The 21,632-nt window shown below is 42.2% G+C and overlaps 2 protein-coding genes and 1 pseudogene across 2 annotated transcripts in view; 2 read left to right on the top strand and 1 right to left on the bottom strand.

Annotated features, from left to right (window-relative positions):
* The window catches only part of LOC119575641, a 27,271-nt gene extending 14,677 nt beyond the window's left edge, over window positions 1-12,594 (top strand). Inside the window, exons 10-20 of the mRNA XM_037923271.1 lie at window positions 976-1,032; window positions 2,176-2,249; window positions 2,303-2,379; window positions 6,092-6,300; window positions 6,486-6,541; window positions 6,774-6,890; window positions 7,351-7,581; window positions 8,318-8,456; window positions 8,650-8,837; window positions 9,402-9,621; window positions 10,083-12,594. Of these exons, the coding sequence (XP_037779199.1) occupies window positions 976-1,032; window positions 2,176-2,249; window positions 2,303-2,379; window positions 6,092-6,300; window positions 6,486-6,541; window positions 6,774-6,890; window positions 7,351-7,581; window positions 8,318-8,456; window positions 8,650-8,837; window positions 9,402-9,621; window positions 10,083-11,978 (3,264 nt within the window). The 3' untranslated portion in view covers window positions 11,979-12,594. The remainder of the gene's footprint in view (window positions 1-975; window positions 1,033-2,175; window positions 2,250-2,302; window positions 2,380-6,091; window positions 6,301-6,485; window positions 6,542-6,773; window positions 6,891-7,350; window positions 7,582-8,317; window positions 8,457-8,649; window positions 8,838-9,401; window positions 9,622-10,082) is intronic.
* A 1,555-nt stretch (window positions 12,595-14,149) lies between these two features.
* Window positions 14,150-19,393, bottom strand: LOC119575309 (eukaryotic translation initiation factor 3 subunit A-like; the record flags this gene model as incomplete). Its single annotated transcript, XM_037922854.1, is given in 5 exon segments — window positions 14,150-15,545; window positions 17,120-17,264; window positions 17,906-18,168; window positions 18,457-18,594; window positions 19,205-19,393. Coding segments are annotated over 5 exon segments (933 nt in total), but the record flags the coding sequence as incomplete, so codon positions are not given.
* Window positions 19,394-21,388: 1,995 nt separating this feature from the next.
* LOC119575639 overlaps window positions 21,389-21,632 on the top strand; it is a 3,306-nt pseudogene continuing 3,062 nt past the window's right edge.

Here is a 21,632-nt window from a genome sequence, read left to right as displayed (position 1 = left end):
TTAAATTTAACAACTAATTGTAACTAAGATAATATCAGGAAAGTAGATAGAACATGTCACTAACCTCATTTGTTTGGCCTGGTAGATCTACGTCGCTTGGGTTTGTCAGATAGTGGCCGGGCCACAGGCTGGCCATCACAAATTCTGATTGGGAATCTAAGCCAGGGAAGCATATTATTGCCAGAAACCAATGGGCACTGCAAAAGACAGTGGGAAAGATAAGAGGTAAACATTCTTTTTTCTTCTAAACATTTATTGTCAGGTAAAATGGAACCATACTCTAGGAATAGTAAGTCAAATTTTAACTGAATGAAGTATAGAGATATCAACCCCTTGGATCCGGGTGACACGACCATCAATGAAAAATTGTTTGAGGGCAGGTGATGTGAACATGTTGTCAGGTAAAATCTGGGTGAGGGGGGGTGATGGGAACATGAAGTCAGGAGAATTCCAGCTGAAGGCCACTGTGAAAGGAATGACTTGCCACAAAGCATAAAGCTCATGAGGGTGATACACTCAGTGGGGATTAGGAAGGAACATTATTTCTTGGTAGATGAGTGGAATATACAATCCATCAGCTATGACTGAAAGAGCACCAATAACAAAATGTTACTTGATGTTATTATTACTGCACAGAGTTATGGACAACCTAGAGATGATATGGAGTTTGTACAAGGAAAACAGTCTATTATCATCAGATGGCATAAAATGCTTATGCAGAAAAAGAGAAGATAACACTGTAAAGGGACAGCAAGGAGTCTTGACACACACGTGAGTGCATGTGTGGGCCAGGTTTACAAGCTCCCACCAGGGAGAGTCACCATCAAGTAAAACCTAATGCCCAGATTTTGGGTCATGTGTAGGGAATAGAGTACCCAGATCCAATGGGTTAACAGAACATATACAGAAACATACTGTTCATTAATAGGAATGATGATGAAATCCTTTTCAAAGATATCAACATTTTTTGTCCAGGACTTGACCCTTGCATGTCGTTTCTCTGCTGGGGAGAGCTTGGGATCATCCTCTGTGGTATGGGGTCTCCGGCCCCTCTTAGGTTTTTGAGGTCAGCGTTTGTAGAAAAATGTTGAGAAGACATGCGTGTGGCTGCGGTGAATCTCTGGCAGCTTGCTTTGGAGTAGCCATCTTCAGGAAGGATATTAGTTTGTTAGGTTCACTATCAGTAAAATGTAACATGTTTCTATCACATGAAAAAGATCCAAATTAACACAGGAAATACTTAAACTGTCTTGAGTCAGTCTAAATTTAAGATTAAAACTTCAGCATTAACATCTTATGAGAGCACTTATCAAAATTTCAAGGCTTTGGTGGTGAAATTTCATTTCAGAATGAAAAATTCTAAACTAAGCCAAATCCATTTTAATAAGGGGAGGATACTGATTATAGTAACTACTACATCATAACTAATGTCTGCCAAAATGCTAAAAAAAATTTCTCTGTGGTGGAATTTCCTCCCACAGGACTGTTTTAATTCTGCAGTTTTTAAATAGTTCTTTTTTTTCAATCTTTCAGATGTGTCTTTCACAACTTACTCAAAATTTTCTAAAGATGCACACTAAAAAAAGAAAAGTTACTTACTTGAGGTAGAAATCAATGTAACATCTTTGAGAAATTGTTCTTCCTCAAGGCGCAGTAGTCATCTGTCGTGATAGATATCCTCCCTTCTGGGGTGGCGGTGGGTATATGAGCAATCTATAGCAAAATCAGTAAGGAGTTAGGTAACTGTTAAAAAAATAATGATAATAATGAAAATATATATATATATTATATATAAAATATATATATATATATATAAAATATATATATAAATAAATAAATATAAAATGATAATACCACTGTGTTTCATATATCATACACCTAATAACTGCCTCCTCTATTGGTTAACCAAAGAGCAGGAAAAGTGACAAAACAGTAAAAGCACTACGTCTTGGCCCTCGTTAGCACCGGAGGGGACAGGTCCCTTTCTTATCAAGCTCTGCACCTAGCAGGAACGTCATTGTAGATCATATTTTACATATTGCAATCCTGTGCCTAAGCCACATTTTTGACAATATTGATATAGACATTTTAAGTATATTTTTATCCTCATCTGACATCCTAATAACTACAAAGATATAGCTCATTCATCATTCCCATCTCATGCAAATATTGAAGCAAAAGACAAACTCCAGGGGTGAAGCCCTGACCAGGATCTCGTTGGCCTCCTTCTGGTCGAGCCCCTCATACAGGTTAGCCCCAATGTCCACTGAAGTCGTACTTTTTCCCAAAAGCCCCCCATTAGGTTTGGGGGTTTTGATGCGCTCAGGATCTCCTTCACTAGTGACTTTGTCTCCTCTGACATCTTGCAGGGGGAGGATTGTGATGCGCTTTTGTGACTCATCTGCAACAGAGATTGGCCACATAAGGAGTTCCTAAAGTTCAAGTTGTTTTCTACATATAACCTGATAAATTCTCTAAATGGATTGAATTACAGAATAGCAATACTAATATCATTTTTCTGTAATACCCATAAAAACAATAGGAACACTATCATGTCACCTATCTGTGTAATTAAATATCACATATTTCATGTGATCTCAAGGTAATTCTCATATCTGGATATTTATCATTAGACAATACTAAATAACACCAGAAACTCTAGATTTCATTTACAATAATCAATTATTTTGAAGCACAGCTTATTACCATAAACATCAATTGTACCTATATTTACCCAAGTTCTTGACATTGATTAACTCTCATCATGATTTGACCTCATAACTTTCCTTGTGCTTCTTTATTATTTCAATAACTATGCCTCTGATGCATATCTATTGTTAGAGTAACACAAGGTACCCAAAATAATTATGCTTTGATATATTACCATGAAATAGCATGAGAGACCACACTGCCAACAGAGACAAGTGACCAATTTTCATTTCTGTTGTTGATAAATAATTGTAACCAGTTTATCTAATTTTGCTTGGGACAAAATCTTTTAATTGTGATAAGTAAATTTACTACCGATTCTTAAATGGCAATTTTCTGGTCGAGGGGGGAAAGAAAAGAAGAAAAAAGAAAAGAAAAGAAAAGAAAAAAAAGAAGAAAAAAAAAGTCACAGTGCATTTATTTTTATACTTCTTTTTTTTTTTTAGTGTTGGAGCAACTTTTATGTGCTTTTAAGTATAGCACTACTAAATATACTTACATAACATATAAACAAATTGTAACTATAGCAAGAAATAACTAGGGCCACAAATTACATTACCAAGGACACTGTCCTTACTAGAACATACATTATAACAAAATGGACATTTTTTTCAATGGTAGTTTCTAAGGTGTAAATGGAAAAGATCAATCCCTAAGGACAAACACTTTTGTGTGTTTAAAATAATTTCCTAGCTTATCATTTACTGCAGTTATACAACTTACCATAACTGCAAGGATCAAAGTAAAATCCATTTCTGTCTGACATTTTTAGTATTCTTCTGATATTCGCAGCCGTGGAAGGTCTCACGTATATAAAGAGAACAGGTAACGATCTCCCAAAATGAACCAGAATTTTCACAATACTTTTAATTGGAATGTCAAATGATACTGGTTCACTGGAATCTGGAAAGAGAAAACAAAATCAATGTTACTTAGATATAAAAATCAATATGTATATATAGAGTGCATATATATATATATATATACACGCACACAAACACACACATATATATATAATATATATATAATATATTTTATATATATATATATATATATATATATATATTATATATAGTGCATGCACTATATATATATATAATATATATATATAGTGCATGCAGTGCATGCTTTATATATATATATATATTTTATATATATATATATATAGTGATGCACTATATATAATTATATATATTATATAGTGCATGCCCCTATATATAATATATATATAGTGCATGCACTATATATAATATATATATATAGTGCATGCACTATATATATTATATATATATAGTGCATGCACTATATATAATATAATTATATATATATATTATATATATATATATAATAATACACATTATATATATATATTTTATATTAAAAAATATAATATATCATGATAAAATTTTTATATATATTTTATATAAAATAGTGCATGCACTATATATTTTTTTTTTATGATATATTATCTATATATATATATATATATATAATGGCATGCCAATAAAATATATATATATATATTTTATAGTGCATGCACTATATATATATATATTATAATATATTATATATATATATTAGGCATGCACTATATATATTTTATATATAATATATAAGTATCACAATAATAAAATATATATATATATAATAGTGATGACTATATATAAAATATATATATATAAGTGCAGCAGCATATAATATATATATATTAGTTTTATATAGTGCATGCACTATATATTTTATATTATATATAGTGCATGCACTATATATATATATAATATAGTGCATGCATATATATATATATTATATATAGTGATGCACTATAAAATATATATTATAATATGCAGCACTATATATATATTATATATAGTGATGCAAATATATATATATAAGTGCATGCAATATAAAATATAATAGGATGCACTAATATAAATATATTTATATAGTGCCCTTGCACTATTATATTAATATATATATATCATGCATAATATATAATATTATATATATATATATATATAATAAGTGCATGCCTTTTAATAGTAATTATATTTTAATTAAATATACATTGATATATAATAATATATATTTTTTATAATATATATATATATATAGGCCATGTCCATATATAATATAATTATATCTAGTTATGTCTGCCTTTGATATAGTTAATTATTTTATTAATTATAATATATTATATTTATATTAAATGCAGCACTATAATAAAATTATTAATATAAAAATATAAAAATAGTATAAGATATATATATATTTGTGTGAGTTTTGTTGTACTATATATAATTATTTGCACCTATATATCCCATTATTTTTATTCTAGTACATTGATTTTGTTTTGTCTTTCAAGGGCCAGTGAACCAGTAATTGAATTCCAATTAAAAGTATTGTAAATTCTTTCATTTTGGAGATTTTTGTTCTCTTAGATAAAGTTAGACTCCACGGCTCGAATATCAAAGAATCTAAAAATAGAAGAAATGGATTTTCTTTGATCCTTGCATTTTTGGTAATTGTATAACTCTAAATATGATGGAAAATTTTTTTAAAAACAAAATGTTTGCATTTGGGATTGTTTTTTTTACACTTTAAAAATTGAAAAAAAAGTATGGGTTTAAATTGATTTTAACAGTAAGGAACCTTGGTAATGTAATTGTGGCTAGTTTTTCTTGTATAGTAAATTTTTATATGTAAAGAAATTAATTTTGGGTTACTTAAAAATAGTCTCAAATAAAAAAAAAAAAAAGTAAAAATAAATGAATTTACTTTTTTTTTTTTTTCTTTGGTTTCTTTTTTTTCTTCTTTCTTTTACAGAAAATTGATTTAAAATGGTAAGTAAATTTTCTTTCAAAATTAAAGATTTTGTAAGAAAATTGATAAATGTTTAAAATTATCCAAAGAAATGAAAATTGTTCATTGGTTTCCAGTTGGCTATATCCCATTTTCAGGTATTTTCAAAGCAAATTATTTGGGTACCTTTGTACTCACATTAGAATGCTATAGGGTGTTATGAAAAATAAGAACCAAAGGGAAAATTATGGGCAAATCATGATGAGGAGTTCAATCAATGTCAAGAACTTAGGTTTAGACAATGAGTTATGGTTTCGTGTTCAAAATAATTGATTTTGTAAAAGAAATTAGGCTTTTATTTGTTGTTAATTAAATATCCCGAATTTGGAATTACCTTGAGGATCACATGAAATAAGATATTTAATTAACAGATGGTGGCTTAGTGTTCCTAGGTTTTTTCATTAAGAAAAATGATATTAGTATTGCTATTCTGTAATTCAATCCATTTAGAGAATTTATCAGTTTATATGTAGAAAACAACTTGAACTTTAGGAACTCCTTATGTGGCCAATCTCTGTTGCAGATGAGTCACAAAAGCGCATCACAATCCTCCCTGACAAGATGTCAGAGGAGACAAAGTCACTAGTGAAGGAGATCCTGAGCGCATCAAACCCCAAGCCTAATGGTGGGCTTGGAACAAGTACGACTTCAGTGGACATTGGGGCTAACCTGTATGAGGAGCTCGACCAGAAGGAGGCCAACGAGATCCTGGTCAGGTCTTCACCCATGGAGGTTTGTCTTTCGCTTCAATATTTGCATGAGATGGGAATGATGAATGAGCTCTATCTTTGTAGTTATTAGGATGTCAGATGAGGGTAATATATACTTAAAATGTCTATATCAATATTGTCAAAAATGTGGCTTAGGCACAGGATTGCATTATGTAAAATATGATCTACAATGAGCGTTCCTGCTAGGTGCAGAGCTTGATAAAGAAGGCACCTGTCACATCCGGTGCTAACGAGACCAAGACGTAAGTGCATTTTACTGTTTTGTCACTTTTCCTGCTCTTTGAGTTAACAAATAGAGGAGTGCAGTTATTAGGTGTATGATATATGAAGCACAGTGGTATTATCATTTTATATTTATTTATTTATATATATATATATATATATATATATATATATATATATATATATATATATATTTTCATTATTATCATTATTTTTTTAACAGTTACCTAACTCTTACTGATTTTGCTATAGATTGCTCATATACCCACCGCCACCGCAGAAGGGAGGAATATCTATCACGACAGATGACTACTGCTGCCTTGAGGAAGAACAATTTCTCAATGATGTTATCATTGATTTCTATCTCAAGTAAGTAACTTTTCTTTTTTTAGTGGATGCATCTTTAGAAAATTTTGAGTAAGTTGTGAAAGACACATCTGAAAGATTGAAAGAAGAACTATTTAAAAAACTGCAGAAATTAAAACAGTCCTGTGGGAAGGAAAATTCCACCACAGAGAAGTTTTTTTTAGCATGTTTGGCATGACATTAGTTATGATGTAGTAGTTAATATAATCAGTATACCTCCAGTATTAAGATGGATTTGGCTTAGTTTAGAATTTTTCATTCTGAAGTGAAATTTCACCACCAAAGCCTTGAAATTTTGATAAGTGCTCTCATAAGATGTTAATGCTGAAGTTTTAATCTTAAATTTAGACTGACTCAAGACAGTTTAAGTATTTCCTGTGTTAATTTGGATCTTTTTCATGTGATAGAAACATGTTACATTTTACTGATAGTGAACCTAACAAACTAATATCCTTCCCTGAAGATGGCTACTCCAAAGCAAGCTGCCAGAGATTCACCGCAGCCACACGCATGTCTTCTCAACATTTTTCTACAAACGGCTGACCTCAAAACCTAAGAGGGGCCGGAGACCCCATACCACAGAGGATGATCCCAAGCTCTCCCCAGCAGAGAAACGACATGCAAGGGTCAAGTCCTGGACAAAAAATGTTGATATCTTTGAAAAGGATTTCATCATCATTCCTATTAATGAACAGTATGTTTCTGTATATGTTCTGTTAACCCATTGGATCTGGGTACTCTATTCCCTACACATGACCCAAAATCTGGGCATTAGGTTTACTTGAATGGTGACTCTCCCTGGTGGGAGCTTGTAAACCTGGCCCACACATGCACTCACGTGTGGTGTCAAGACTCCTTGTGTCCCCTTTACAGTGTTATCTTCTCTTTTTCTGCATAAGCATTTTATGCCATCTGATGATAATAGACTGTTTTCCTTGTACAAACTCCATATCATCTCTAGGTTGTCCATAACTCTGTGCAGTAATAATAACATCAAGTAACATTTTGTTATTGGTGCTCTTTCAGTCATAGCTGATGGATGGTATATTCCACACTCATCTACCAATAGAAATAATGTTCCTTCCTAAATCCCCACTGAGTGTAATCACCCTCATGAGCTTTATGCATTTGTGGCAAGTCATTCCTTTCACAGTGGCCTTCAGCTGGAATTCTCCTGACTTCATGTTCCCATCACCCCAGCCCTCACCCAGATTTTACCATGACAACATGTTCACATCACCTGGCCCTCAAAACAAATTTTTTCATGTGATGGTCGTGTCACCCGGATCCAAGGGGGTTGATATCTCTATACTTCATTCAGTTAAAATTTGACTTACTATTCCTAGAGTATGGTTCCATTTTACCTGACAAATAAATGTTTAGAAGAAAAAAGAATGTTTACCTCTTATCTTTCCACCTGTCTTTTGCAGTGCCCATTGGTTTCTGGCAATAATATGCTTCCCTGGCTTAGATTCCCCAATCAGAATTTGTGATGGCCAGCCTGTGGCCCGGCCACTATCTGACAAACCCAAGCGACGTAGATCTACCAGGCCCAAAAACAGAATTGAGGTTAGTGACATGCTTCTACACTACTTTCCTGATATTATCTTAGCTTACAATTGTCAGTATGATATATAATGTATATATGTCAGTATTTTAGAATGGTTTATTTTGGGGAATGTGTACACATGTAATGAAATTGTGGAAGTGCTACAAGCTTTTCCGTGTTTTCTAAATAACAAATTTTATTGTTATTGTTCAGCAGATCCCCATCATTGATGATGGTGAGTGGAGTGATCGGGATGAGGCTGAGGGAGAGGAGGATGAACTTGAGGAGGATGAGGAAGAGGAGGATCTCCCAGCCACCAAGAAGACCAAGCTGGAAGCAGGCAAGGCTGAAGAGGCACAGGGGCCCAAGGAGGCAGCCACCCCGCCACCTGCTATTAAGCAGTGAGTTCTGAATTTGGAGCTTGTGTGAGGGGAGAACGTGCACAAGGGGCCAACACTTTGTAAGAAGGAAACTTGCTTGTTTGTAAGAGTGGGGAATTGTCTTTTAGCCTACACATGATGGGATTTCTCACTAAGCTGTGCACTAGACTTTGTGCACAGGCAGCTGCTAGAGTGAAAAAAATTGAATCACTGGAAACATACATTTATACTAATTTATGCTTGTATGTGTATGGTGTGTGTGTGTGTGCGTGCGTGCGTGCGTGCGTGCGTGCGTGCGCGCGTGCGTGCATGCATATGTGTAAAAGAGATTAAATGAGACTTTTTAGACACTTTTATTTATTTATTTAATTTTTTTGACAGTTTTTAAAATTTTTCCTGTGTATAGTTTTTTTATGAGAAAAGATATGCTTGGCTTTTATATCACCAAAATTTTGCATGAAAAATGATTAGTATTGATACACAGTATTATATAAAGGAAGACTGATATAATTGTTTTCATGACAGTTTTATTGAATTTTTCCACCCCTGTAGGTAGTTCATACCCTTCATATTTATCATATGCAGGCCCTGCATCCTAATATTTGACTCCCTGACTGGTGCCAATCGTTCACGTATCGTGGCAACCTTGAGGGACTACCTGGCTGTGGAGCACAAGATCAGGAGAGGCAGTGAGAAGCTCTTCAGCAGAGACACGATGAAAGGTGCCTGTCCTCGTGTCCCCCAGCAGATGAACTACTCTGACTGTGGAATTTACACACTGCAATTTGCTGAGAGTTTTTTTGAGGTAAGGTGCCCTGGGATTACTCTATTGTATCCATATATCTTTGTATTTATGTAATTTTTTATCTGATTTTAAAAGGGACTACTCTAGTCCTTTTCATGTTTTGATGGATTTTCTATTAGGACAAATATCATAAAATGAGTAGCATTTCTATATAGCAATCTGCTTCTTATTTTCATCAACATTGTTATAATTGCTGTTAATGCCTATCAATAATGCATGGGATGAAATTCAGGTAATATATGTTGCTTCCCTATCTTTAGTCAAATTGTTTTTCTTTAGCATATTGGTTGTTATGCTGTTTTCACTGTTCATCAGTTTTAGTATGATATTTAAATAGCTATATATTTTTCACAAGGTACAAGAGAATATTACTGTCTTGTGAAATACCTTCAAATTCTTATTGGCTTTTTATTATGTGTACCTATACTTGCACAAAGTCTTCAAGTTGATTACATTTACAGCACCCATTGAAAGACTACACCTTCCCAATCCGCTCTCTCACGGAGTGGTTCCCCCACGAAGTGGTCAGGGGGAAGCGGGAAGCCATGGCAAAGCTGATTCGCAACCTCATGGAGCAACACAACCCCAACCACAGCTCCATCACTCTCCCAGACATCTACTTCAGCTCCGATGACAAGAAGGACAAAGGAGGGACAAGCACAGCTCATGCCAGTGATGCCTCCCAGTCACAGAAAGAGGTGTCAGGGAAGCCAGGTGACAGCAAGACTCCAGAGGTGCAGCTGAAGAAGGAGCAAGAGAGGGTCATCATTAAGGATGGGGTTCTAACCCAGGCTGATGGAGTGGGAAGAGAACAGAATCACAGGATGGAGATGTCCAGCAGTGCTGAAGTAGTCACTTCTCTCCCAAGCAGTGATAGCACTGCCTGTATTAAGGTGAACAGAGTGACACCCTCAAAGATAACACCCACAAAGTCCCCCACCATCAATCCAGCCATGTCCAAGTCTCCCTCCAGTTACACGCCAGTGAAAACGTTACCAAATTCTAGTAGTATAATTACAAGCCAAGTGAATTCAGTGAAATTTCAAGGCACAACTTACTCACAAGCAAAAGGTATACCAACATCAAGAGTAGGTGATGCAACTATTGTACAAGAAACACAATCTCCTCAGGTGAACAATGTGAGAAGACAGGTGGTGTACTCGAGTGATGATGCCATTTTCCCAGTCAAAGTTGATCAAAAAAAAGTTCCTATCAGAGAAAACAATTCAGCGCAGCTCAACGAAACACACCAGGGCACAGAAGTCAGTGTAAGTAAGATGTCAGCACTCACTTTGCTTCAGTCAGTATACAGTGATGATGAAAGTGTAATAAGTAACAAGATGATGGGGGTCCAGTATGATGGCAGCAACTGTTTAAATCAGGTGAAGTCTGGGCCCAGTGTAGTGAAAGGTAATGAAAAAGTGGCTGTGCCAGAAATGAATGGTGCATTGGAACAGATGGCAAGGGAGAAAATTCAGACGTCGGTGCAGAATGTGGTAAGTGTTGTAAATGGTACAGTTCATAGTGACCTGAAAGGTAACCACATCATGCAGGTGTCTCCCAATAAAAGTCTCCCCATGCAGTCCCCTGTTCTTAAATGTATTGACACCCCCCAGGCCCTGCATTCCCATCCTCAGGCCAAAAACTTTCCAGCTGCCAGTCAGTATATATCAAATGTAAATACTTCCAATATAACAGTTCAGAACATAAATAACACAAAGACAACTTTCCCATGTAGTCCACTTACAAAATCTCATCTCCACTCTATGGCTCCTTCTCCACAGTCCAAGAAAGTAGAGTCAGTGATGACAGGCAGCCTTGGTGTGGACAAGGTGGGAAACCCGGTGAAGGCAGTTGAGTCCTCTGGCCAGACAGCCATCATTGATGAGGACACGGCTGAGGTGCTACTCATCATGCCTGCCAAGAACCAGACATCTGGCCAGATTCCTCGAACTGCCAAGAAGCAACTAGAGAACTCTTCGCCAGAGGACGACAGCATCACGATAGAAGAAGGCCCGGGTTTTGGGGGCTATGTGACAGCTGACCGCAGGCCCATGAAGAACAGCTTATCGTCTGGAATGCCAAAGATGGGTGCTGTGGGAGGGGGGCATGAGCGTGGTGACGTCAGACGCAGTAGTGGTGCATTTGGCACTTCTCCACCACACTCTGGGTCTTCCTCTCCCACACATGCAGGGGGCACTGGCACTCCTGCTGTGTTTAGGTTCAGTGAGCGTGGCACATCTTCAGGCAGGACTATTGCTCCTCCTAAGCGTTACCTTGATGAAGAAGATGAGCTATATCCCAAAAAGCGACGTGATAAAACAGTACAAGGCAAAGCGCGTAGCATTGTCAGATAAATCCTAGGCGCATTTGCAGAAACTAGTGAATATTACATGTTTTTAGAATAAATTGTGATGGTGAGCTTCTAGTTCATACTGGAAGAATGTCATGATTATCAAAAAAATATATTATTTTTTCAGGAGAACAAAAGAGAGAAAAAAAAATCTGTTGTAAATAGCCTGATTAGTGTCTTTTTTTTTTTAAGTATAAGCCTTCTGTTTGAGGTGTTGAATACTCTTATTATTGACAGTGGTACATTGGAAAAAGTCCTCTTTTAACTTGTCAGTACAAGGGGAAATTTGCATGTAATTTAAGACAAATAAATTACCCATACAATTTACATATTTTAAATCTGCTATGTTAGCAGTGTATATATATATTTATATATATATATGTATATACATGTCTGTCAACATATCCACTGTGAATTGCTTGTGTAAGTAGGCCAGTGATAAAAACCGGTATGTCGTTTTCAACATGCAAATAAGCTTTTTATCAGCTGAGTAAGGGAGTTTGAAAGGGAAAAAGTTCTCAGGAAGGTGTGTGACAAAACTAACTACAAGCGTTTTTTTGATTGTTAGAAGGAACAGTTATATATATATATATGCATTAAAGTCTCTCCTCGCGTACAAATTTTAGTTGTATAATCTTGGGGGTTTTGGTCATTGCACTTACAGCCCTTTGTTTTACTCTCCCTGTTGAAGTGGGGACTTTTCAAGCTTTTGAAGCCCACCAAAATGAAATGAATTCAAGAACATTTTTAACAAAACCAGTGCAAAATGCAGGTACATTTTATTTTCCTTGGAAAGGTGCTGATGAGATAACTAAAATAATTTATGATATGAGTTGTGGTTGGAAAAGCCTGTAAAGTATCCTTATTTATAGAGTTTGCACTCTTTGTTTCAACCTGTCTCTCGGGCCTTTGGGACTCATTCATGTCACTGATACATAAGGAAGCTTTCTTCTAGGTACGAACCATGACATTTCAATTTAATCGAGATTGGAAGTCTGTGATGAAATTTTTATCTGTATGACCAGAAATATTCCTCAACTTATTGTGATATAAAATAGAGATCTGTTATGTTCTTGGGTGTTGTTATTTAGAAGTTTTATCTCTCTCTCTCTCTCTCTCTCCTCTCCCCCCTCTCTCACTCTCTCTCTCTCCCCTCCCCTCCCCTCTCTCACTCTCTCCCCTCCCCTCCCCTCTCTCTCACTCTCTCTCCGTCCCTCCCCTCCCCTCCCCCTCTCTCTCCTCCCCTCCCCCCTCTCTCACTCTTTCTCCCCCTCTCTCTCACTCTCTCCCCTCCCCTCCCCCCTCTCTCACTCTCTCTCCCCTCCCCTCCCCTCTCTCTCCTCTCTCCCCCTCCCCTCCCCTCCCCCCTCTCTCTCACTCTCTCCTCCCCTCCCCTCCCCCTCTCTCACTCTCTCTCCCCTCCCCCCCCCTCCCCCTCTCTCACTCTCTCTCTCCCTCCCCCCTCTCTCCTCTCCCTCTCTCCTCCCCCCCCTCCTCCTCCCCCACTGCCCCCCTCTCCCTCCCCCTCTCTCACTCCTCCTCCCCTCCCCTCCCCCTCTCACTCTCTCACTCCCCTCCCCTCCCCCCTCTCTTACTCTCTCTCCCTCTCCCTCTCTCATTCCCTATTCCCTCCCTCTCCATGAAACCCCCACCATCCTACAAGAATGCAATTGCGAAACGTAATTGCAGCCAGTTCTAAATGTATATCATATTTGTTTTTTTCTTGTTTTGGGGAATCTTTTCTCGTAGGAATGAGATTTTTTAGATGTTACTTTCTACAAATGTTGAATGGAAGAAAGAAAGTAAAGAAATGAAAAGAAATTCCGCTTGAGTTTAAAAATCTAGTGCATAATCCTGTGACGTTTCTGGGAATACAGTTTAATTAACTGGAAACTAGTAAAAATCTTCGATTTTTGTAAGAAACATTTCTGTATAACGGCAGTTTATTTCATAATAAATAATATTTTTTCTGAACAATATATTTTTGATTGTCATAGTTACCTCCTCTCCCCTGTATCAGCCTTGCATTTGCAATGATTTGTTTGTTTTATTACAATTATACATTGAGGTAAGTAACTAAACCATGTATTGACTGCGTTCTTTGTTGCTTAATTTTCATTGCTTCCTTCCATATCAACTATGTAATTTATGCTGTGTGGTAAATAAACAAACAAACAACCTGTAAAGGATTTATTACAATTTTCTCAACATATCGAGTAACATTTGGAACGAGTAAATCGCCGACGGGGAAGTAAGCTTCTACTAAATTAGCCGTTTTCCAATTCGAAGCAGAAGCAACGGAGCTCGGGGACCCTCAACGTTATATGCTAGAATTAGAGAAAACTCAATTCCAAGTAGAACTTTCTAGAAGGGGAAGGACTGTTACTTCGAGTAACTTCCAGTTTGTTCTAATCGAATATAATTTACTTGTTCTCATCTTTTCAAATGATAGATAATGTGCGGAAGTTACAAAAACTGATCAGCCTTTTCGTTCAACCGCCCGTTATTTTTTCTCTGACTCCTCCTTTTAATGCGAAGAAGGAAGAACAGTGACTTGACTCTAAAAAGAGATAAAAAAAAAATTGTGTGATGGATGTTTTAACTTCATATTCTTGGAAAATCCTCATAAATATGCCGGGAACATTTGTGCAAAAATCCGACTAGAACACGTATTGCTGTTTACTAGCCCTCTAAGTTACTAGCACTGCCAGAAAGCAGTTCGGTATATTTCACAATCAAGTTTGACCTCAATGGTCAAAGGCCTGGCCATCGCAGTGACAGGATATTTCACAGGATATGTACACCGGCTTTGAAAGCGAAGGAATTAAGAGGGAGGCCCCTGCGCTTGTGCCACTTGACCCGCGGCGCCGCAGCCCTCGTGCGCCGCGCACTCAGGGCGTGATGGCGCCCCGCTTGGGCATCGCCGGGTTGGCCGAGTCCAGCCTGGAGAGGCTAGACACCGTGCGCAGGTCGTGGGCCGTGATAGTGTGGTGGCGACGGCCGACGGTACCGCCCGCCAGAGGGGAGTCGAGGCGAGTTCGCTGCGCCGGCGCCTTCGCCTCGGACAGCACGGTCGGCGCCCTCGGAGGAGCCCTCGGGGGAGCTGTAGGAGGTGGTGTGCTCCCGCTGCCGCCGCTGTCGGAGCCGCTCAGGGTGAGACGCTCTCTCGGCGGGTAGTGCTCGATCAGGGAGAACTCGCCCCTCGTCCCCGCCGAGCCCCCCTCCCTGCAGCTGCTCCCTGGCGACGACCCTGCCGACGACCCCTGCCGCTCGCGCTCCTCGGCGGCGTCCGCGACGGCGTCAGCGTTCTCCTGGCGGCGGGCGTCGCGGAGGGAAGCAGCCAGCCTTTGGCGCCGCTTGTGGTCGTTGTGCCCTAGCCGCCCCTCCCCGCCCACCTCATCCTGTGTGGCTCCATGCCCCCGCCTTCCCCCTGGCTAGGGGGCTCGGGCGTGGTGTGTGGGCTGGGTGTGGGCGTGCAGCGGGGCGTCTGCAAGTAGTCGTCGTCGGTTGAGGGTCGGGGGGAGCGCCGCCCCCGCCTGATGCGCCCCGTGCGCCGCTCCTCCGCACTCTCCTGCAGGACAGAGACACTCGTTAGGATGTGTGTGGACAGCTGCCGTGGGCCCAGGGACAAGCCTGCACAGCGGAGGGACACTAGTCATGAAATGTCTAATTTTCTCTTGGGAGGTGTAGCAAGGATATGCACAAAGTAAAAAGAACAAAATAAAAGTAGGTATGTTCTGAGCAGGTCTTCATTGCGACAGGTGTGGAAATGGTACGGGCGAGAATATGTTCACAGCCCAAGAGATTCATTGGCCCGGTTTCGGTTATATCTTTGTTAGAAATGTAATTCTGACGAAGATACAACTGAAACCGGCCAAATACATCTTATGCCCTGCGAAGAAATTCTTTCTCATTCATATCTTTTCGACAAAGGCATATGATAATCCTTAGAGATCAGTCGGAGCCTATGCGTATCAAGTCGGCGAGCAACAACCATTTCGTGGGGCTTCTGGCAGCGAGGGACGCGACCGAAGCGTCCCAAGCACCAATAGAGTGCCTTAAGGGAGCCTCACCCTTTTTCGGCTCTCGGATCTTTGAGCTACAACCCTATGAATTTTGCTCTTTTCTTCGCTCATCTTTTGGAATGTTTTCGAATTTTGATTTCCTATTGCCTGTTTTTTTCTGTAGTCATAGATTCATTGTACAACATATATAATAGTGGCAAGGAGCCACCACCTTCTCACGCTAATTGACGAATGAATGAATGAATAAATAAATACATAAATTAATGAACACCAACAAAAAAGCATACGGATGCGGGGCAGAAAGATACACGGGCCTTAATCGTTTTATCCGTTCCAGTAAAAAGGCGAACGCGGGCTTTGTCATTACTTTAAAAAAATGCCTAAATACTAAAAACAAACTAGGAGGATCTACAAATTTGAGTAAACAAAGTTGCAATAAAAAAAGTTAAACAGAAGCTTTGGATACAACAGTAGTGCCTCCACATCTTTGTTGTGGTTGGTTCTACAAGCGACGAAGAGCGTGCGTGGCGTAGCGGGGAATGGCAGTGAAAATAATTCAAGACAGTTACGGGGCGAGGGAAGGAGGAAAAGGGAGAAAGGGGAGGGACTTGCCGTGATTTCAGTCGATGGGCAGATCGAGTACATCAATGAGCTGTTGTGGGAGGCGGGAGAGCTGTGGGTAGGTGTCGATGGGGGAAGTCGAGGCGCTACGTCGACTAGCACTGGGTCGACCCTACCAACAGCAGGCACACGGGAGGCAGTTGTGGTCTTCATTTAGAACAACTCTTTTTCTCAATCTTAATTTTGTTTGAAATTCCCATTCTTTTTCTTATGCTTTTGCTTAGTTTCATTGTCTCACCAGATAAAAAATGCTACTGGAAACTGCAGGTCTCCTAGTGGACTGACCAGCGTTCTGATCGAACTGGGAACATACAAAGTATTGTGAACAAAAAAAGAAAACACCGACTGACATTTACTTTCTTGGATTAAAAAAATTTCAGAGGACTAAGTCTGATAAAGAGGATGAAGAAAACGATAAAATTTTGAGAATGTCTTCCTACTTTGAACACGACGTATCCGATTCTTCGGCCCGTGACTTGGACCTCAGGGCAGTACTTACCTTAGGGAGGGCTCTGTGCCGAGCTCTCCTGGTGGGGACTTCAGGCGGCGGCTCTGGGGAGGTGAGGGGCGCGCTCGGAGACCCTCCTGACGATTCCTTCCTCCGTCGGGACTCCGCGCTGATGGGAGGGAGCCGACTGCTGCTCCTGCGGGATCGGAGGAACTGAGGAACGCCTTTCGCCTGATTCAGTTACAATGTTGATTTTGTGTTCAAGTTCCCCTCTTTTCATTTCACGTTTGAGAGCACGCTTGCACACGCGCGCGCGCGCGCACACACACACACACACACACACACACACACACACACACACACACACACACACACACACACACACACACACACACACACACACACACACACACACACACCGCACACATATATACGACTCTTGCTGCCAGTTCCCGTAACTCAACCCCTGCTTCAGCTTCCGCTTCATGCTCTTCTCCCCCTAATCTCTTTATCGTTGTTGTCGTGAGGGGGATTGGGAGACGGAGACTGAGGCCCAATATAGGGATCACCCTTGGAGCTCAGCCCTCGCCGCATTTAATTTTGCACGGTCTTGTTTTCTTCCCCTTTCCTTTTCTTTCTCTTTTTAATCCCATTTTCTGTACACTTATCCTAATCGTGAACTCATTTTACCTATTTTCGCCACAATACTTTACCATAGTGCTATATGACTTGATGTGTAGCACATTTATTTGTTATAACCATTAACCATTTATTCTCTACTTAATACCAGCCCCCTTCAGCTCCTTCCTCTGCCCCCACTCCCCCTCCCGAACTTACGCATCGAGGGCTAGCGAGCCCCGAGAGTCGCTGGCTGAGATGCCCACGTCGCCCGCCGACGCGATGCCCGATGTGGACGTGGCAACGGACGAGGCGCCGCTGCTGCGCTGGCGGGAGCCCGACTTGCGGCGTGCCGACAGCGACGGCGAGCGGGACGAGTTGGCCGTCGTGGAGGTCGTGCTGTCGTCCCCGGCCGTGCTGCTCCGGCCGCATCTGCTACTGCGACTGTAGTGCTGCAGGGCGGCCAGGTCGCGCTCCTTCTCCTGCGGAGTAAGAAAGGGGGAAGGGAGAGGCAGGGAGAAACAGAGAAGAGAAAGGGGGAAAGGGTGTGAGAAGCAGGAGAGGGACGGGGAGGGAGAGAAAGAGAAAAGGGGAAAGGAGTATGAGGGGAGGGAGGGGGGAGGGGAGAGCACGTTAAAGGCGTTTGTGGTGATTGTTGTCGGATTAAATGCCCGAGCCTTGGGCGGGAATACGTGCACATTTTGAAGGCGAGTGGCTGGGTCGCCATGAAAGGGAAGGGAGGGCGCCGCACTCGAGGCAGCGTCGCTCACCTTGAGCTGCTCCTCCAGCTTGTGGTGTTCGAGCTGAAGGCTGTAGAGCTTCTTGGCCGTCGCCCGGTGGCGCCCCACCTCCGCCTGCACCTGCTGCTTCAGGGCCTTCTCCAGCACCCCCAGGCGCCGCCGCAGTTCCTGTAGGTGGAGGCGTCGAGATAATGATTTGGACTGGTTAGCAGGTGGGGGGTCGAAGGGGTGGGGGATGTGTGGAAAACTGAAGTGGATAAGGAAAGAAAGAAAGAGAGAAAGAAAGGAGGAAAAGACAGAAAAGGAGGTAAAAGAACAAAAGCAATTAGACTAGCAAGAATAATAAGTGAGTTTTTATTCTAAAAAAGTATATATTCCCCTTCATTTCTCTGTGGTTTCCCACTTTATTTCTTGTTTATCATCACTGCTCTAATCTTCTTTCATCTTAGCCCTCAGGTAGTCGTTCCTCCGAGCGACTGGACTGCCCTAGCACATCTCCACTCCGCTCCCTCGTTTATTTTCGTCCCTCTGATTTATTTCTTCTGCTCGGTCCTCCTTCATTTGGAAGACTTTCTTCCGTCTGCTCACTCCTTTCCCTTCCTTCACTTCGCTCCCTGCCCTCCTCCCCCTTCCCCTTCGCCTGCCCTCCCTTCCTCTGCCCCCTCCCCTGCCCCTTCCTCTGCCCCCTCCCTGCCCCTTCCCCTGCCCCTTCCTCTGCCCCCTCCCCTGCCCCTTCCTCTGCCCCCTCCCCTGCCCCTTCCCCTGCCCCTCCCCTCACCTCATTTTCCTTCTCCTTCTCCTCGAGCGTGTGCGTGGCGGCGCTCAGTTTGTTGTTGAGCAGCTCTCGCTCGGGCAGGTGGCGCTTGCGGCTGAGCTCGCGCAGCCGCGTCAGCTCCTCCGTTAGCTTGAGAATGCGCGCGTCCGTCTGCTTCAGCTTCTCCGCGTTGCGCCGGTTCAGCTCCGTGGACTGACGGCGAGAGGGAGCGAGAGGGAGGTGTCAGGCTTGTGGGTTGGATGTGGCTAACGGAATGTGAGGTGGATGTGGCTGACAGATTGTGGGTTGGATGTGGCTGACGGAATGTGAGGTGGATGTGACTGACGATTGTGGGTTGGATGTGGCTGACGGAATGTGAGGTGGATGTGGCTGACGGAATGTGAGGTGGATGTGGCTGACGGAATGTGAGGTGGATGTGGCTGACAGATTGTGGGTTGGATGTGGCTGACGGAATGTGAGGTGGATGTGGCTGACAGATTGTGGGTTGGATGTGGCTGACGGAATGTGAGGTGGATGTGGCTGACAGATTGAGGGTTGGATGTGGCTGACGGAATGTGAGGTGGATGTGGCTGACGGAATGTGAGGTGGATGTGGCTGACGGAATGTGAGGTGGATGCGGCTGACGATTGAGGGTTGGATGTGGCTGACGGAATGTGAGGTGGATGTGGCTGACAGATTGAGGGTTGGATGTGGCTGACGGAATGTGAGGTGGATGTGGCTGACGGAATGTGAGGTGGATGTGGCTGACAGATTGTGGGTTGGATGTGGCTGACGGAATGTGAGGTGGATGTGGCTGACAGATTGAGGGTTGGATGTGGCTGACGGAATGTGAGGTGGATGCGGCTGACAGATTGAGGGTTGGATGTGGCTGACGGAATGTGAGGTGGATGTGGCTGACAGATTGTGGGTTGGATGTGGCTGACGGAATGTGAGGTGGATGTGGCTGACAGATTGAGGGTTGGATGTGGCTGACGGAATGTGAGGTGGATGTGGCTCACGGAATGTCAGGTGGATGTGGCTGACAGATTGAGGGTTGGATGTGGCTGACGGAATGTGAGGTGGATGTGGCTGACGGAATGTGAGGTGGATGTGGCTGACAGATTGAGGGTTGGATGTGGCTGACGGAATGTGAGGTGGATGTGGCTGACAGATTGAGGGTTGGATGTGGCTGACGGAATGTGAGGTGGATGTGGCTGACGGAATGTGAGGTGGATGTGGCTGACAGATTGAGGGTTGGATGTGGCTGACGGAATGTGAGGTGGATGTGGCTGACAGATTAAGGGTTGGATGTGGCTGACGTAATGTGAGGTGGATGTGGCTGACGGAATGTGAGGTGGATGCGGCTGACAGATTGTGGGTTGGATGTGGCTGACGGAATGTGAGGTGGATGTGGCTGACAGATTGAGGGTTGGATGTGGCTGACGGAATGTGAGGTGGATGTGGCTGACAGATTGAGGGTTGGATGCGGCTGACGGAATGTGAGGTGGATGTGGCTGACGGAATGTGAGGTGGATGTGGCTGACAGATTGAGGGTTGGATGTGGCTGACGGAATGTGAGGTGGATGTGGCTGACAGATTGTGGGTTGGATGTGGCTGACGGAATGTGAGGTGGATGTGGCTGACGGAATGTGGGTTGGATGTGGCTGACGGAATGTGAGGTGGATGTGGCTGACAGATTGAGGGTTGGATGTGGCTGACGGAATGTGAGGTGGATGTGGCTGACGGAATGTGGGTTGGATGCGGCTGACGGAATGTGAGGTGGATGTGGCTGACGGAATGTGAGGTGGATGTGGCTGACGGAATGTGGGTTGGATGCGGCTGACGGAATGTGAGGTGGATGTGGCTGACGGAATGTGAGGTGGATGTGGCTGACGGAATGTGAGGTGGATGTGGCTGACGGAATGTGAGGTGGATGTGGCTGACAGATTGAGGGTTGGATGTGGCTGACGGAATGTGAGGTGGATGTGGCTGACAGATTGTGGGTTGGATGTGGCTGACGGAATGTGAGGTGGATGTGGCTGACGGATTGTGGGTTGGATGTGGCTGACAGATTGAGGGTTGGATGTGGCTGACGGAATGTGAGGTGGATGCGGCTGACAGATTGTGGGTTGGATGTGGCTGACGGAATGTGAGGTGGATGTGGCTGACGGAATGTGAGGTGGATGTGGCTGACAGATTGAGGGTTGGATGTGGCTGACGGAATGTGGGTGGATGTGGCTGACGAATGTGGGTTGGATGTGGCTGACGGAATGTGAGGTGGTGTGGCTGACGGAATGTGGGTGGATGTGGCTGACGGAATGTGAGGTGGATGGGCTGACGGAATGGTGGTGGTGTGGGCGGATGTGGGTGGATGGCTGACGGAATGTGGTGGATGGGTGGAATTGGGTGGATGGGCTGACGATGTGAGTGGATGTGGCGACGAATGTGGGAT

Source organism: Penaeus monodon, chromosome 7 (genome assembly GCF_015228065.2).
Source record: "Penaeus monodon isolate SGIC_2016 chromosome 7, NSTDA_Pmon_1, whole genome shotgun sequence".
Classification (NCBI taxonomy): Eukaryota; Metazoa; Arthropoda; class Malacostraca; order Decapoda; family Penaeidae; genus Penaeus; species Penaeus monodon.
Note: the sequence above shows the minus strand (reverse complement) of the source record. Positions and strands in the feature narration are given on the sequence as shown.